This window comes from Eptesicus fuscus, chromosome 15 (genome assembly GCF_027574615.1).
Source record: "Eptesicus fuscus isolate TK198812 chromosome 15, DD_ASM_mEF_20220401, whole genome shotgun sequence".
Lineage (NCBI taxonomy): Eukaryota > Metazoa > Chordata > Mammalia > Chiroptera > Vespertilionidae > Eptesicus > Eptesicus fuscus.
The window spans coordinates 60,684,256-60,702,212 of record NC_072487.1 but is presented as its reverse complement, the minus strand read 5'-3'; the positions used below and the strand labels follow the sequence as shown (position 1 = coordinate 60,702,212).

Sequence of the window (17,957 nt, the reverse complement as noted above, 5' to 3'; positions counted from 1 at the left end):
GAATGAACTTTCAGAAAGAACTCGGAACAACCAGGCCAGACGCTGGGCTGCTGTGGGCTGTGCTAGTCCCTCCGCCATTGCTCAGATCTTTGGGCAGCACCAGCAATTTGGCCTATTGTAATTTGGAGCATTGGGATTTAGTTCTAAAAAAAACTCACAAAAACTAACAAAACAACAACAACAACAACAAAGGAACCACTCTGGGTCACTGGGATACCACTGTCTCATGACCTCTTGAAGCAAACTCATCCACCCTGGCCACTGTGAGCAGAGGATTCCAGAGCCACAGGAGAAAGACCACAGGGGCCAGGCCTAAGCCCCGGGAGAGGGCAGAGGGAAACAGCGCAATCACCGTAGGTGGGAGAGGGGAGCTGTTACCACACACCTCATGGGCCTCAAGGGCATGGGGCAGGTCCAGCAGAGGGCAAGAAAGGGTGTAGCCAAAATACAGACTCTGGAGTCAAATGAACCTAGGTTTGAACCTGGCTCTGCTGGGTGACCTCGGCCAACTTACTTAATCTCTCTGGGCTGTATATTAATTCTTAGAAAAGGAAATACTATTCCAGGTCCACGATCCCTCATGCACAGTTCCAAACTCCAGAGAAAGCTCTGAAAACCAAGTTTTGTCATAAATTATTTGGCAGCAAAACCTGACATGAAGCAGCATGAGGTTCTTCTTAAGTCTTTATTTTTTCCACTTAATGTAACCAACTCTTCTTAAGATTTATGGTAGAAATCTAATTTCATGAGGGGTGCTGCCCCAGACTCCACCTCGGTGTGTTATGTAACAGTGTATGCATTGCATTGCTTTTCTAAGTAACAGAATATACATTTTATGGCTTTTCTAAAATAAAATAAAAAAAATCTGCCCTAACCGGTTCGGCTCAGTGGATAGAGCGTCGGCCTGCAGACTGAAGGGTCCCAGGTTTGATTCCGGTCAAGGGCATGTACCTTGGTTGAGGGCACATCCCCAGTAGTGGGTGTGCAGGAGGCAGCTGATCGATGTTTCTCTCTCATCATCGATGTTTCTAACTCTCTATCCCTGTCCCTTCCTCTCTATAAAAAATCAATAAAATATATTTTTAAAAATATGAATATATCTGGCCTCAAGGGTTTGGGTAATTTGTGTTAAATCTCAGAGGCCTGTTGTGGGATTAAACAGAAAATGTGTGTGAAATAACCAGCATAGGTCACAGCTTTAAGATCTTGGTCAGTCATAGCCATGATTAGCCTGTGTCACCAGAGAATGTCCAGGAAATATAGTAGCAGACATACCCCTCACTGGGATACTACACATGGAACAAGTCACCAAGCTCTGCTTCATGAATATTGTGCTGACATCAACTTTTTTTCCCCTAGGACTTTTCCTTTGATATCTGAAGATAACGAAGGGGAAAGAAAAGAGACCCAGCCAATAATCTTTACAATAGAGTAACAATCATTACATGTGCATTGTAATTCAAACTGATACTAGAAGTTCAAACTCCTTCGAAATTTTATTTTTTTAATATGTATATCACTATCACATCTTTCCACATATTAAAAGAGATGGACACTCTTAAGCTATGGGACTCGGTATCACACCTCCTCCTTGACCACGCTCCATAATGTCCCACTTATCTGGCAACTTCTCTGACTTGGCAGAGCAATTCAACATCTGGCATGAAAACAGAAACTATTTCAAAAACTAAACTTAAAAAAAAAAAAAAAAAGCAAACCAAAAAAAACCCCCTAAACTATTCACCTAGGTAACTGGGTTTCTCTGTCATGCCTAGAAGTTGGAAGTGAAACCAGGAAACCTAATAATAGACTACAGCACGAAAGTGAGAACTGTCTGCTGACACCTTAAATTTGAAAAGACATTTGAAAGGTCTACTAGTACACTGTTAACTCCAATACAAGGTTTGGGTTGTCCGCCCAGACTCCCTCCTCAAGGGTATCTTCCAGCGGTAAGTGGGTTACACCTTCAAATCAGGCTTATACACCTGCCGGAGCCCTTGCTTTACGCTCTACTTCTAAGTACCAGGCACAGGAGGCGCACGTGTGTTCATTCTTGGGAGCATGGCCTCTCACAGAACACATGTCATCCGTCAAGTTGGCGGCATGCCTTCAGAAGTGCTCATTCAGAGGAAGAGCTCAATCGAAGCTGGTGGAATGAACTCACTAAAGCAGGAAGACTTTTGAGTCCATCAGTTCATGCATGAAGGCAGGACCGCTTGGAGATGTGTAGAGATAATTACCCTTCTGAAAGTCCTCATTGGCTTCCGACCGGCCATGGGATAAAGTATAATATCTAAAGCCTAAATGTTGTCTGGCTCCAATCAATTTTGCTTTGTTTTAGATTTCTTCCTCTAACCCACCCAGACCTTCTATAAACACCTCAAATGTGCCGTGTTCTCTATTCCTTTGGGGCCTGTATAGGTGCTTTTCCTACAGAAATGGTTCCTGGACTAATTTCCTGCACCCCTGAACCTAAGACCTCCCTCAGTTCAAAGTGGAGAAGTTTCCTGAGAAAGGACGACTTCCCTTATCCCCCACGGAGGTGGTTTTCTGTGTTGTGTGCTTGTCTCCGTGCTTCTCTGTCATGAAATTTCCACCTCCGTTTGGGGTTGTTTTCCTTCCTGAACTCTAAGTTTCCCAAAGGCAGGAACTGCCTTGTTCACCTCTGTATGAACAAAGGTAACACAAACCCTATTTATGTAGCACTTCTTCCTTCCTTTAAACATCACACGAGAACCAATAAGAAAAAACTTCCAGAGGTTTTTTCTAATAATTGTTCTTTGAAAATGACTATATCCTTTTAAAAACAGAAACCTTATCATCCTCCATCTTTGAAAGAGAGAAACTAAAAGCAGAAACATAGATTTCTCCCCAATCATTCAGAATGAAAATGATATTTAAACTTGGCAACTTTTCTTTAGGTTGAAAATTATTAACAAAAAGAGTTCTCTTGAATCATTCATTGTTGACTTGTTGGAAGCCAAGTGTCAAGATAGTGTTAAGAATTGGAAGCACTGTTAGAAGAGGTCAATGGGGGATAAAAGGAGACATATGTAATAATTTCAACAACAAAGATTTAAAATATACATTAGGGTAATACTTTGAAATTATTTCTGGTGAAGAACCGGTTTTTTCCTCCCCAGTCTATTTCGGGGCAATACTTTTTAAAACTACCAAGTCCCACACTTGGATTGGAGGACAGTATCAAATTGCTACAAGAGTTTCCAGAACTTACTCTCACTGTCTTTATGTCAGCACAGCCCCATAACAAACACCTCACAGATAGTGTCTCTCCATGATAGGATGTGTGGGTCTCCAATTGCAATCATATCCAAATGGGAAATAAAAGCTACTGGTCTACATTGTTACTCATAATGGTAGCAATAATAATTACCATATCATTAGCATCAAACATCTATACAAAGTATTCAAGAAAGGGACTGCCCAGGCAATGAGAGGGGATGAAAGACCTGCCTTTTTATCTAGCAACTCAGCTTCTCTAAATGGATCATAGAACATGAATAGATGAGACCACCCCTAATTCCAAAGTAATTGCTTTGTGAGGATGAAAAGCAAAGCCAATCATAGAGAAGACGGACAAAAGCATCTTCTATGGGTCCATCTGCAGCACCAAGTCATGACTGTCATTGTTGGAAAGGGACCTCGCATCAGAAGGGGTGAGTAGAGCACACCCCCCAACTCAGATGGGTTGATTTAACTACAGACACCAAGGGTCAAGCTGTTGACTCCAACGGTCCGCATGGGCCCCACCCAGTCACTCCCATTGCCAAGAAGCAGCCCCTTCAAATAAAAGAGAACAATCCTCTGCCCTAAACCAAGACCAGAGCAGAATAATGAGACAGACCTACTGCATTCCATTCCTCTGGGAAATGGCTAACACCAACCATCCAGGCTCAGGGTTCCTCCAGAGGACGCTCTGACAGTCCTGTCGCATGAACCAAGTGCTGAAGTCCCCGCGCCTGTGCAGCCTGGACACGTATTCCAGCCCCACACAGAGGAGATTCCGCAGAGAGACCTGTAAGCCGAAATCCACCGCTAACACCTGCCTCTGGAGGGCGGCGCTTCGCTTACCTGGAGCGGTTTTGTAGCACGATGTTCGGGAGGGCAGCGACAAGGCGTTCTTTGCCCTGGAACTTGGGGTACTCTGCAAGACTTGTCTCTGCCTCTTCAGCTCCTCTTCCCTTTCCTGGGCCGCTCGGATCTCTTCTTCGATCATGGACAAAGTCCGCTGCTTCCTTGACCTCAGCTTGAAGGGCCCGACCATCACGTCAGACTCTTGAGTGGCCAGGAGCGAGGCTGTGCTTCTCAGCTCTGCGGCCTCTGAGTACTTGCTGAAATAGCTCCCTTCTGGTCTGGTCTCCTCCATGTTTACTGGGCCGCTGGGCTGCACTGCGGGCGGTGGGGAGGAGGGTCCCCGTTCCCTGAGCACCCTGTCTTCGGCAGGCAGCATCTTTGGTACTACATCCCTTTTCTCTTGAACAGGAGAGGACACCTGAGGGGGTTCAAACATGCTCTGAGGCTTCTCTGAGCGAGGAGCCCCAGTCCCGGCTTCCTCTGGAGTTGCTTTGGGCCTCTGTTGTTCTGCTGCACCCTGGCTGGGTCCAGGCCCAGCTCTATCCACTTGCTCGGCTATGGCTTGTTGAATGGCGTTTTGAACCAGGAGACCAGCCTGATATTCCAAGGGGTCATCAGCCGACGGAGAGTCTCCCAGCGTGGATGAAGGGGAGTAGAAACCATGATCGCTAAATGACTTGGAGACACCTTCTCCTCGGCCTTCTGAGGGGTTGTCAGTTTGGGGAGTCTGGGGCAGAGAAAAATCAGCCAGTGAGTTTTCCTGGAGGGCGTTGGCTGTTTCGTTGGAGGCCCCGCTGTCGCTGATGTTGTCCATGCTGAAATCATTGGACAGGGTCTCCAGGACAGTGGTATCCTGGGACCTCACTGACAATTCATCCAAACCAGAGTCAAGCTCCTCCTGGGTCAGAGAGACGTTGACAGACCTTGAAAACTGATCCAAAATCCCAGGGTCGTCATCCTTGACCACGGTGAGGACGGCCCTGGCACTGGTGAACTCTCCGTCCTCTGCCCACAGTTTGGATAGGGGGCCGCGTTTGGAGGGCTCACTGTAGGGCCCTTCCTTCCCCTGAGGAGCTGCGCTGCCCTGGCCTCCTCCCGGAGGCTGGCTCTCCAGGGCACAGGGGGCTTTCTGCCCCTTGGCCGCCGACGTGCCCCCGTCTTCTGCAGGACCCCCGAGGGAAGCTGGTCTCGAGACGGTCAGTGGCTTGTCCGAGTTGATGGAACCCAGAGGCCTATAGAAGGGCTTGATGGAGAAGAGCCTGGGGTTACTCTGGCCCTTGGCCAATGGTTGCCTGGAATTCTCCATGAGCTGGAACTGTTTGCGAGCAGCAGAGAAATCGATCTGCTCTGTGACGATGTCCTCCTTCGTCTTGGCAGTCGTGCCGGAAGGTTCCCGAGAGGAGGCGGGGGCTGGGCAGAGCTGCGGCGGGGGCTGCTGCTGCATCAGCAGCTGCTCCTGCTGCGCCCTGCGCTCCTTGCGCTCCTTGTACTTTTTGTGGGACTCCAGATGTTCCTCGTCCAGCTGCTCCTCGATGGACTTTTCCTGGGGCGGATTCCACCATTTGGCCGCGATGCCAGGATTCTTCTTCATGGCCTGACTCCGGATGAGTTCTCGCCTCTCCTTCTCCAGCTCCAGGATCTCTTCCGTAGGCCTCACCTTTCGGACACAGTACTGTTCTTTCTCGTCGTCCTCAAAGAGCTTGGAGGGCTTCTTGTCCTCGTGGAAGGCACGCAGCTCAAACTTGGCTTCCTTCTTCAGCGTGGTGAGCGTGAACTCCCCATCTCGGGATGAGCACCAGGAGCTGGTGGAGGAGCTGGGGCTCACGGGTGCCTGCAGGCTGTCCCCCAGCAGATCTCTGGGCTGGTCAGGGGAGTGGCCGTTGGCTCTTTCACCCTCCGCCATGGCGTCCGAGTTGCTTTTGCTGAGCTCAATGTGAGGAGGCACCTGCCTGCCGGCGGCTCTCTCAGTGGGCTCTGGCTGGACGGCTGTGTGGGCAGGGGGGCTCGGGCTGCCCACCAGGATGGCTGCGCCGGGCTCCGGGGAGGATGTGCCGTTGTAAGTTCCGTCCGCAGAGGAATCGCAGCAGTTGGCCTCCAGCACCTCGTCTAGATAGCGGATCTCACTGGCCACGTCATTATCCAGAGATTCATGGGGATCAGCGAGGAGGCCATTGTGGGGGGGCGAGTAGAAAGGGGAGGGGTGGTCCATGGAATGTGGAGCAGAGGGGATTCCGGGAACACTTTTACATTCTGCAACGGAGACCTCAATTTCCATGTTTCTGTGATTGGAGGGAAGCGGGCTGATCACGGCATCCAGGGGGATGGCACCACAGTTGTCCCCCTCGTGTTTCAGCCGGATATCATCCTCGGAGAGCTGGGGCGGCTTCTGGAAGAAAGAGGAAATGAAAGGCAGGGTTAGACACCACATCTCTTATGGATGTGAAGACCGAGAAATTGACTAGTAACTAATAGGAAGGGACATCGAGACAACAATGACAAGTCCTCTTGAATGGAGAGTTCCCTTCCAACAAGGCTCCACAAGCTCATGTTGTGGGGGCGATGGTCCCTACCCCGGTCCATTTCACAGATTCCACTCTGTTCACCAGGCGTCCAGAGAATGTTCAATCAATGCTAGGCCCGTGTTTGTTTGCTTTTTTAATTTAAAAGTAAATTAGGGCCTGGCCAGTGTGGTTCAGTGGTTGAGTGTCAACCCACGAACCAAGAGGTCCCCAGTTCCATTCCTGGTCAGGGCACATGCCCGGGTTGTGGGCTCCATCCCCAGTGTGCAGCGTGCAAGAGGCAGCCGATTGATGTCTCTCTCTCATCGATGTTTCTATCTCTCTAGCCCTCTCCCTTCCTCTCTCTCTCTAAAATCATTAAAAACTTATTTAAAAAATAAAAAATTATATAAATTTAAGTTAAAAAAAAAGTAAATTAGGACTCAGATCATTTGAAGACATACTCAGATATCTTCGAAAGTACAAGACATTATATAGCAGTTGTACCAGTCTTTCAAAAACAGTCACAGCCAATTATTGCACAAATGTAACAGCAGTATTTGTGTGTCCCAACTGTAAAAAGAAGGTCCTTCTATACGAACAAACCTTGAAAACATATGATTCTCTGCCAAATGCAGTACAATTATTCTAGCTGGGCGAAGTAAAAACCTTGCCCACACTGATCTCCTGAAGACAGCAGTGCCTGAGCCTGCCTCCACTGCATTTCCCAAGAACACTTGTTTGGCTCCTCACGTCAGCCTGCCTCTTCGTCCTGGACACTCCACAGTTCAGTGTCTGACAGAGGACGAGCAGATGCCCTGACAGCTTTCTTTGTGAGAACTTAAAAATTACAACAGTTCTTTCCAAGGCATACTTTCTGAACTAGCAACAACTGTTCCAATGCAAAATTTCACAGCACATGTTTGCCGCAGTGTCAAAAAACTACCTTCGCCTTTCAGTCAGAAATCATGAAGTCTACTCGTTAGGTCTCCTGTGATGTATCCAACTGAGGCTTTTACAATGCTAATTATTGGTTAAGGCCGAAGTGTGCAGTCCCCGTGTACTGTGAGATGGTTCTTTTCCAACAACACATTTAAAAGTATATATTTAGACACGGGAGGGTGTGAACGGGATAGAGGCTCTCCTTTCTGTCAGTTACTTGCGCCCCGCCTCTTCCTCTTCTTTCCATAAGACATCCTGACCAGCTGACAGCTATTCTGGGAAGACAGGTATCAATTTAGAAAGTCCTTCCAGACCATTCCATCCTCTTCAGGGAGCAGCAGCTCCAAGGTCTAAACCCTGATCAGGGTAGAAATACTTCAAAGAAACAAACAGCTTTGCAGTATTGATTCACAATGGTGCATCAGAGGCCCCAGAGCCTAACAAAAGAGCAAATTCCTGAGTTCTGTTCTTGGCAGGAAGAATCTGCCTTCATGCAAGGAAGCCTGGTGTGATTAAAGCCACCAGTGCCCACACAGGTAAATGAAAATGGGCTAGAAATCCCATAGTCCGAATCTGGCAGGAGTCTGGGCTGACATCATTAAATGATGTCTTGTTCAAACCAACAAATGCTTATGGCTCCCTTTGAAGATCAGAAAGACCAGAATTTTCTCCGTGCTTCAGATAATGTGAACCTGATTCCAGATTCAGAGAAAATACATATTCAATAAATGGACTGGAAAATCCTTTCTGGAATAAACTATGCCCCAATCAAAACAAAACAAAACAAGAAGACATGAAAGAACCACCAAACTGGGCTTTCAAAGGTCAGAGAAAACCTAGGGTGGTAAGGGACCCATGGGAAATCACTGGCTGTCCCTGCTCACACTTCAGGTGGAGCCCTCACAGCGTGGCTCATGATACTTGTCTTCCCAGAATAGCTGTCAGCTGGTCAGGATGTCTACTCTACCATTTACTTTAAAATACTTGGGCAGAGACAATGCCATGCAGCTGTGTGTGTGTGTGTGCGTGTGCCTGAAATTAGTTTAAATTCTATTCCAGGAGCAGACAGCCATCCTCATCGGGAATTTACGTGCCAACAGTGGTCAAGCAGGATCTACTCTGGAATTCCGTGTTCCCCAGGAGGCGGCTTCCTTCCGCCAGTAGTTGAGCTCTCTTTAACTCCCACAGGACCCCCTGAGGCTTTGCTAATTGGCATAATTAAGGTGAGAAATGAATTTTCATCTGTGAAATTAATGGCTTGTCAATTAGCATAACAAACTGTTAGAAAATGGTGGTGTTCAAATTTGTGGATTGGACATATTTTCCAACCTTCTATGAGTAGGGTCTATGAACAGAATGAGCACTTTGGCCTGTACACCCGTAGGAGTGGTGCATGAAGTCAGAACTAAACAGCCCCAGGCCCGGCCTTTGGTTCAGAGTTTGGTGGTTGTTTAATACCCACTATGGAGTAACAATCTTGCGCGTCTGTCTTCAAGCAAGGTGCAGTTGCAGCATCTACAATCCACCGGAGCTGAGACTTCTTTGAGGTTAGAGACAATAGTTTTATACGTACTTTTACAAATGTGTATTTAATAAATATCTGCATGAGCGCCAGAATTTGATCTAAGACATACCTATTCTTATTCCTTTTGCCTGCTTCCCCAGGTAAGTTTTGTCCTTCTACCGAATATAAGCAGCTGGCTTTTGGGGGGAAGCGGTGCAGAGCAGATATTCGAGGTAACCTGCTGCTCTCCATACTGCCGGCATTATTGGAATACACGTTCATACAGGATCAACCCTGTCTCTGCTTAATTGGCTCAAGTAGTGACAGGCAGCCCAGACGCTTTGATTGTCCTGTTTCACTTTTACTATAACCTGACAGCCAGGATGCATCTAAAGCTGCCATTGCTGACCCAAATGTGTTTGTCAGATAATTATGTAAAACGCCCAGATGGTGTGGTTCAGTGGTTGAGCATCAACCCATAAACCAAGAGGTCCCCAATTCAGTTCCTGGTCAGGACACATGCCCAGTAGGGGGCTCCATCCCCAGTAGGGGGCATGCAGGAGGCAACTTATCAATGATTCTCTCTCATCATTGATGTTTCTCTCTCCCTTTTCCTTCCTCTCTCTCAAATCAATAATAATTTTTAAAATTCTGCCGAAACCGGTTTGGCTCAGTGGATAGAGCGTCGGTCTGCGGACTGAAGGGTCCCAGGTTCGATTCCGGTCAGGGGCATGTACATTGGTTGCGGGCACATCCCCGGTGGGGGGTGTGCAGGAGGCAGCTGGTCGATGTTTCTCTCTCATCGATGTTTCTGGCTCTCTATCCCTCTCCCTTCCTCTCTGTAAAAAAAATAAATAATAATAAATAAATAAATAAATAAATAAATAAAATAAAATTCTACTTAAAAAAATAAATAAAACATTAGAATAAGAGGTTTAGAGAAGCCCAGGGATTTTTCCCAAGATCGCCTGGCTAGTAAGTGGCACAGCCAGGAAGGCCAGTTCTTCCTAGCCTAGTGCTTCCAGAGGTATGCACAGTGGCGGGAGGCTTCCAAAATGACAGGGAGAATGTCGGGCGGATGGCTTTAAAGAGCATGCACTTGGCTTTCTGGGTGACCCTTTGCACACTTGACTCTCTAGAAGTCACGTGAGACTCGTGACCTGGCATCAAAGACCCGTTTTCTTCTCTTTATCCAGAGACAGGCTCCCTGGAGATTAGTATCAGCTTCTACCTTCTGCTCTACCTGCAGGACCCTCCAGCTAGAAACGGGGTGCTGACTTCCCTTTCAGTCCGGGGACTTGACCCTCGGGACTGGCCTTTGAGGCAGGTCCCCTGCTTGCTCTGATGACAAAAATATTAAAATCCCAGTCATCGCAACAGATACTATGGAAAAAGGGCTGGGACTCCTTCCCTGCACCACAGAGTCCCCGGCACGGGTGAGATTCTAGAAGCCTGTTTAGTTTGCACAGAAAATGCATCAGGTCTCCTGACACCTGGCCACCGCCTCCTGACACCTGGCCAGCTGAGGCGGTGGCTGGCAGTGTGCTCTTCCCCTACAGGCTCCCAGGGGCCTACCACTGGGTGCATCACGACAGAAAGAATGCACTTTCCTTCACAGATCTGGCTGGGCCCGGGGGACACCAGGAAGATGTCCTTCACTCTAAGGACAAGCAGGAAGCTGAAGCTTCTACTCATGCCTGCTGTGTTCTCAGCTTCCCAACTTGCCCATCACACGCTGGCCGTTACCTCTTGACAATGTCTGTTACCAACTTCGACCTCTTTGGCTCACGCAGTGTGACCCAAATTATTCAAACATCAGGTGCCTTCTGGGCAACCAGGTTTCCACACTCTGAATAACCCAGATTACTTCCTCCTACGGCACAATATTTAAATTAGAAACCCTTTCCCCCAGGTAATAGGTGACCTGATCCTTTAATCCAGTTATTTTTAAGTTCCACCAAAAATACACTCACTCTTGGCCTGGGAACAGAGACATGGCTGTGAAATAAAACTTCCTCACAGCTGTGAAGCCAGACAGTGTCTCTATCCCTTCTTCTCCACCCCCCCCCCCTCGGCCCCCCACTCTCTTTCCTAAGTTGGGTTTTTAGTACACAGAGCAAAACTGCTTTAGGCAAAAAACTGGTTCTACTGGCTGTTCAAGGCAGGCTTTAGAATGGTACTGACAAGACGCAACTTCAGCTGAAGTTCCATCACCAAGGCAATGGGAGGAGGGGGTACAACCTGGGTGATGGATGATGCTCAGACACCTGCTTGCAAGATGCCTACTTAGGTATGCTGAACCTCAACAGCCTTGAGGGAAGCAGGGTAGAGCTACAAAGTCAGGAGGTCTAGGAGAGACAGCTCATCACACCAAGGGAACCTGAGGAATGTGGGAGGGGAGCACAGAGGCTACAGAGGTCAAAGGGCATTCCTGCAAGGATAAGCCAGCAGGAGAACGTGCAGAGTGACAAGCCCTGTGCCTGGGGCCACGGGAGGTCCTGGGAGTCATGGGAGATTTGGGGGGCTCTGAGGTGGTCCCCTCTTTGCAGCAAGGAGCTTAGCGCCTCAAGGGAGGAAGAGAGTGCCAATTCACATCAAGAGAGCACAAACAGCAGAGGGCACAGGAAGCATTGTACAGTAACGGGAAAGAAAATTCCAACCCTGTGCCATGGTGCCAATCGTGCAGGCTGAGGGGAATTGATGAAGGAGCCGGGCGCGCCAATGGTCCGCAGCAGCTGGCCTGCAGCAGCTCTGCCCCCCACCGCCGCCCCTGCTGAAGACTGCAGCCTGGGGGCAGGCTGGGGAAGGAGCTGGGAGTCTGAGTGGGCCCCTTCCACCCGCCCCTATAGACACAGAGAGTAGGAATGTCTGAGAATGACTCGACTTGCTTCAGGCAAATCCTTCAGGACGGGAAGTGGAGGGTAGAGGTGATAACCTGGGCCACATTCCAGTTCAAGGCCGGCCTTTCCGCTTCCATCCCCAGCAGCGCTGCTCCCCGCTGTGGGACCAGGGGCTGTGTTGGTCATGGGAAGCCGGAGCCCAGCCACACATCCCAAGGACAGAGACCCCACTGGCTGATGGAGGGCAGACTTAAGACCCCAAGCACTCCAGACTAGTTACAGGCTAAATTTAGACCAGGCAGGCTCGGGTTAACTCTGTGACCCCTCCAATTCCCCTAACCCCCCTTTTAAGGGCACGAAATACTAACAAAGCCTTTTGGTTTCCCTCCCACCGACCTCTTGCCTTGAAGCCATTACAGCCCAAAGTGACAAGGCCAGTTCCAGTCCCTGCAGACCCAGCCTCTCTCCCCCAGCGCTCCCAGGACATTGGTCAACACGGCAGGCACCACCCTGCTATTCTCTCCGGCTTCGGCCTCAGGTACAGGCTTGAAGACGGGATGAAAAGACTTCTGAAAACCCCTTTCACTGGAAACAAGGCTCCCCTATGCCTTGGCTCGCCCTCCTGGTGAAGGCAAACGGTCAATTTGTACCCTAACGGCATTCCCCCAGCACCACAGCCTGCCTGATGAATAGCAACCCTCAGCCCCGCTGAAAAGTCACCGGCTCACATGGCAGGCTGCACATCTGGAACATGTTAAGGTGTTGTTTGATTAGCACATTTACAGCTCGGGCTTTCTGTGCAAGAAACTGAAGATGGTGTGTGTGATGGGGGTGAGAGGTGGGGAGGGGAGGAAAGGAAGGAAACCGTGGCCTTCCTGCAGCCACTGGTGAAAGGCGTGTTTCTTTCGGCTCCTTGGCGGTCCACTCCCGACAGGAGGGATTGAGAACTGCGGGGAGGGCTCAGGGTCTCCCGGGCCTGAGGCGAGAGATGCTGCATTTCAGCTCCACAAAAGTCAGCCTTGGCTTCCTCCTCAACGTGATACACTCCATGCTCTACCGAGGGGTCCACAGAGGCTCTTCTCCTCCAAGGCCTTCCTGCTGTGAGGCTGCCTGGCAGGGCAGTCCCGACCTCCAGAATAAACCAAGGTCAAGGCCACGGAGGCAGCGCTGGCTCCTGCAGCCGGGCACTCCTAGGGTAACGGATTCTGCTGAAAGCAAAAGCAAGGCCAGCTTTGGTTCTTAATAACTAAGCTGCGTCCCTCTTGGTTTTAAGATAGTCCAGGGCCTTGGGTTCATGCCTGGCCAACTAGGAAAGGCCGAGAGCAGAGGCTAAAAAACAAAACCAACCAACCAACCACTATGGGCCCGGCAGAATTTCACTACACGGAGGCAGCGAGCCAGGAGAAAGGAGAAGACGGTGCCAGAAGCTTCTGGGTAAGCCTTTGTCCACAGTGACTCTGTACATACAAACAGCGCCAATGAGGTTCCCTACGGCAGACAGGCACACTCACTCCCTAACGAGCCCGAAATCACTGGGAGCATGGAGACCTCCACGACATGGAGCTGAAGGCTAGTTGCAGACTAAATAAACACAACGCGCTAACCAGAAAACCAGTGACCAGAATCACTGGGTCACTTGGTTCTGCTCTGGAAAAGGACACTCAGACACTCAGACACACACACACACACACACACACACACACACACACACACACACAGTTGCACAGACACACTCACACACCACCTTCAAAGCATCATCTGCCACAGATGGCATATCTTTGCACGCACTGCATGTGAAGTGAGGAGCTTTCCATTTGCCCTTTAGCATGAAAGCTGGAGTTTTACAAGATTTGGGGGGGGGGGGGGAGAAGAGATGCTAGTGGCCAGTGTGACCTCGGCTGCCCACTCTTTCTCTAGCAGGAAAGGACTCCACAGCACAGCACTGCAATCGCGACTCCTCAGCCTCCAAAGGAAACCTGCTCCTTCCAGATGAGAGAGAAAAGACAGCAAGGTAAGTCAGCAGACTCGGCTTACCCTGCCCAGAGCGAGCACCTCACCCGGCCGCTTTTCCAGACAGATTCCGGCGCACTGGCTCAGCTGGACAAATTCCTGCGGAGCCTGGGACTGAAGCCTGTGATGTCACAGCTGGCCCTCCCTCTGCTCCCTAAAAGGCCATTCACACAAAGAAGGACTTCACCCCCTTCCAAGAGGCCCGGCCCCTCCCTCGCTGGCCGCAGCCCGGAGGGCAGAGGCTCCCGAGCTCAGGGCTGAGTGGGGAAGGCCGGTGCTGATAGGAGCCAGTTCCAGCTGTCTTGAGTCAGAGACAAGCCTTGGATAAGCAGGGAATTAATACCCCGGTGAGGTTGAGGTAGCAAAAAAACCTGAAAGAGCCTGAGGATGCAGTTAAATGAACATTTTAAATGAACATTTTGGGACAGAAATGCTCACTGTAGAAAATAAATTCTTCTACTTGGAGTAGCGAACACACAAAACAATATACAGATGATGTATTATGGAGCCTATATAACTTTATTAACCAATGTCACCCCAATGTATTCAATAAGAAGGAAATCAACATGAGATTTAAAAAACAAGTTATTCATCCTCCCTCCACTCAGAGAAAAAGTTAATATTTTACTGCATTCCATGTGGTCTCCTTTTTAAAATGTGTATTTAATATCGTTAAGACCGGACAGCATATACAATTTTGTTGCCACTTTTTTTTTGTGCTCCACATTAGCTCACAAGCAGTCTTCGTGTCCTTTCATGGTCTTTGTAAGGCATATTTTAAATGGTTACGTGATGTCGCATAGAAGCGGGACAGGAGAATTTGAAGTCAGGGATGAGCGCTCTGATTTCAAGGACTGTCTGGGGAAAGTGGCTCCACTTTTTCCGCCACAAAGAAAACATCTTCATTTGCTTTGGGTAGACGCGAGTGTCACAAACACCTCTCTCCCTCTTCCCCAGGCCAGGCCCCCAGCACCACACACGAAGGCTAACTGAGTGTTGATGCACCCCTGTGCCTGGGAGCTCCGACTGGCTCCCAACGCTGCCCCCAGGCTCCACCCCTCTTCCCCCCAACTCTGGGTTGACTGGAAAGTTCGGGGCACAACTTGGGGTCTGGCTAACTAGGAAGTCAATCAGAATTCTAGGTCCATGCAGGGCCATGAAGAAGTCATTTTCTTCAGTGAGATTTTGGAGAAGACAAGAGAATTGAGATTTACAGTGAAGTGATTAGGAAGAGGAGGACAAATGTCAGTCCTGCCGGGCTAGCTCTTTGGGGTCAGTTGGGAGCAGTTTGTCTTGGTCAAGCAGGTGAGCAGCCCAAAGATGGCGGCCGGGTCCCTGTGGCCTGCAGGCTGGCCCACCATGCAGACCTCCTGGGACCTCCCCGAAAACACAGTTCCAGGAAGGAATAATCAGAGTGGAGGGAGCCCAGGAAGGCCCGTTGGAAAAGGAAGCTAAAAGTATGTATACTTGACAACTATTTACCATGCCTACACAACTTTTAAAAAATATGTTTTTATTGATGTTTAGAGAGACAGAGGAAGGGAGAGAGAGAAACACTGATGGGCTGCCTCCTACACACCCCGCACTGGGGATGAAGCCCCAAACCCAGGCAGGCATATGCCCTAGGCGCGAATTAAACCTGTGACCTCATGGTCCAGGGGACGATGGGACGATGCTCAACCCACTGAGCCACCCTGGCCAGGGCCTAAACAACAGTTTTAATACGCTGGAATTTATGAAGAACTACCCGGAAATCTCTCAGTGATTGAGGTGGTGACACCAAATCGCCAGGGACTGTGTGGAAACGGAACTGATGTGCCCTTTGGAATAACTGGAATGTTTGGGTGTACAGCCAAAGGCATTTCAAGATGCTACTTAACCGTCTAGAGGAAAATGAGGTGGGAAAAGACAAATAAACACCAAGGGTGGCATTGCTCTGCTGGAGAAGGATGAACCAGGGCGCGGTCTTGCAGGAAGAGGTGCCTCCAACCAGGAGGCAAGAGTGATACCCAGCACCCGCTACATACTCAGACCCCATGAAGAGGTTGCTAAGAAAATGTTTGCAATGTGCCCTGTTCACGAGAGAAAATGATATATACTCTGGAAGTACTATTATCTAAATAGTAGGCATGCTTCTGACTGGAGTCTGAGGTGCTACCATTCACCACACATGTATGTACACATACATGTACACTGTTATAGAATGAATTGTGTCTCTCCCTACCCATCTCACATTTTATATGTTGAAGTCCTAACACATAGCTCCTCATAATGTGATCTTATTTGGAGATAGGGTCTCAAGTAATCAAGTTAAGTGGTCATTAGGGTTGGCCCTAATCCAATAGGACTAGTGTCCTTATAAAAAGAGATTTAGACCCTGGCTGGGTGGCTCAGTTGGTTGGAGCATCGTCCCATACACCAAAAGGTTTCGGGTTCAATTCCTGGACAGGGATCATACCCAGGATGCGGGTTCAATCACTGGTCAGGGCATACAAGGGAGGTAACCGATCAATGTTTCTCTCTCTCCACCTTCTTCTCTCTCTAAAATAAAAATATATATATATTCTTGGGTGAGGATTTTTTAAAAGAGAGAGAGAGAGTTAGACACAGAACCATACCTAAAATGAAGACAATGGGGAGAGACAGAGAGATGACAGCCATCTATAAGCCACGGAGAGGGGCGATCCCTCCCTACAGCCCTCAGCAGGAACCAACTCTAACCACACCTGGTTTTTGTACTTCTAATCTCCAAACTGTGAGACCATAAATTTCTGTTGTTTAAGCCCCTCAAAGTGTGGTACTGTGTTATTGTAGGACTTGGAGCAAAGTAATGCACACACTCACACAGACACACTCATAAATGCACATGTGCATGCACATAGAGGCACATACAGGAACACACACTTGTACCCAGAAACACATAAATGTACACACATACACCTGTACGCACACCTCCCTCCAGCTACACAGAAACGGGTGGAGTTTAGAAAGCAATTCTGTGGCAACGGGACAGGGAGGTGCTCCAGAAAGTGGCTTATCCTCCGAGGCAGAGGGAGAGAAATCCAACCAGCAAGGTGGCTGTAGGCTGCAAAAGCACACACCCAGCTGCCCACGTCTGAAGGCAGAGGGGTCTCTGACAGGAATGAGCAGAGCGGGGCCAGCAGCACTCACCTCGCTCCTGCTCAACCTTCCACTTCCCTTCCCGCTTGGCAGACTCTGAGCATGGGCTGACTTTTCTGAGTTTACCCAAAGCAATTTGGACTGCCAGAGTGCTGTAACCCGATCTTCTGTTTAGTCTCGGAGGGTGCCTTGCACTGGGGGACATGAGGCCGTTTTGAAACATGTCCCGGTTGACTGGGAAGCAACATGTAATTTGTGAGGCTCGGCCGCTGGGGTCTGGAGGCCATCAGTGATTTGTGACCAGCATTCGGCAAATATGCAAGGCACACCTCCTGGGTGCCAGTTCGGTGCTGCACACCCTTACCCACCTTCGCTATTTGCTCCTCCCACCAACAGCAAGGTGGATGGAGAGTCTCACCCATTCCACAGAGGGGCGGGCCCCCGCCTGTGGAGCCAAACCTTGCCGGTGGGTCAGGAACAGAGCTCCGAATCCACCAATCCCACCCAGGGCAGGGCTGGCCCCTGGGAGCCACACCGGGCAGTTCAGGAGGCAGCAGACCCAGGAAGGGTGCTGTGCTAATCCGAAGGACCAAAAAAGGAAACTTAAAGAGCAGATGCGAGGCAGCCACAGACTGTCTTTGAAACCATGTGCCTGCTGCTTCGTGGCTTTGGGAAGGCCGTGTTTCTTTTCAGGGCCTCAGTTTTCTAGTCTGTGAAATAGGAAGATCAGACTAGGTGACCTCCCCCCGCCCACGCAAACACACACACACACACACACACACACTCACACTCACTTCCTTTCTGTTCCTACTATGTAATTCTGTGATGTCAGCATGAGCCTCGTGAACAGGGGAAGTATTGGGTAGTTCTGAGGCTGGTGATGTAAGGGCCGAGCTGAGAAAAAGCAAGCCAGACAGTAAGCGGAGGCTGCTGCTGCCGAAACCCTGG

General features: G+C 49.4%; 1 protein-coding gene across 3 annotated transcripts in view; it reads right to left on the bottom strand.

Annotated features, from left to right (window-relative positions):
- LOC129147046 (A-kinase anchor protein 2) overlaps nt 1-17,957 on the bottom strand; it is an 87,936-nt gene that overhangs the window by 18,223 nt on the left and 51,756 nt on the right. For 2 of the 3 annotated variants that reach the window (XM_054726884.1, XM_054726883.1), the window contains exon 1: nt 4,093-6,428. In XM_054726884.1, the coding sequence (XP_054582859.1) occupies nt 4,093-6,370 (2,278 nt within the window). In that variant the 5' untranslated portion in view covers nt 6,371-6,428. Of the gene's footprint in view, nt 1-4,092; nt 6,482-17,957 lie in introns of those variants that run through there. The other variant, XM_054726885.1, reaches the window with a different exon arrangement.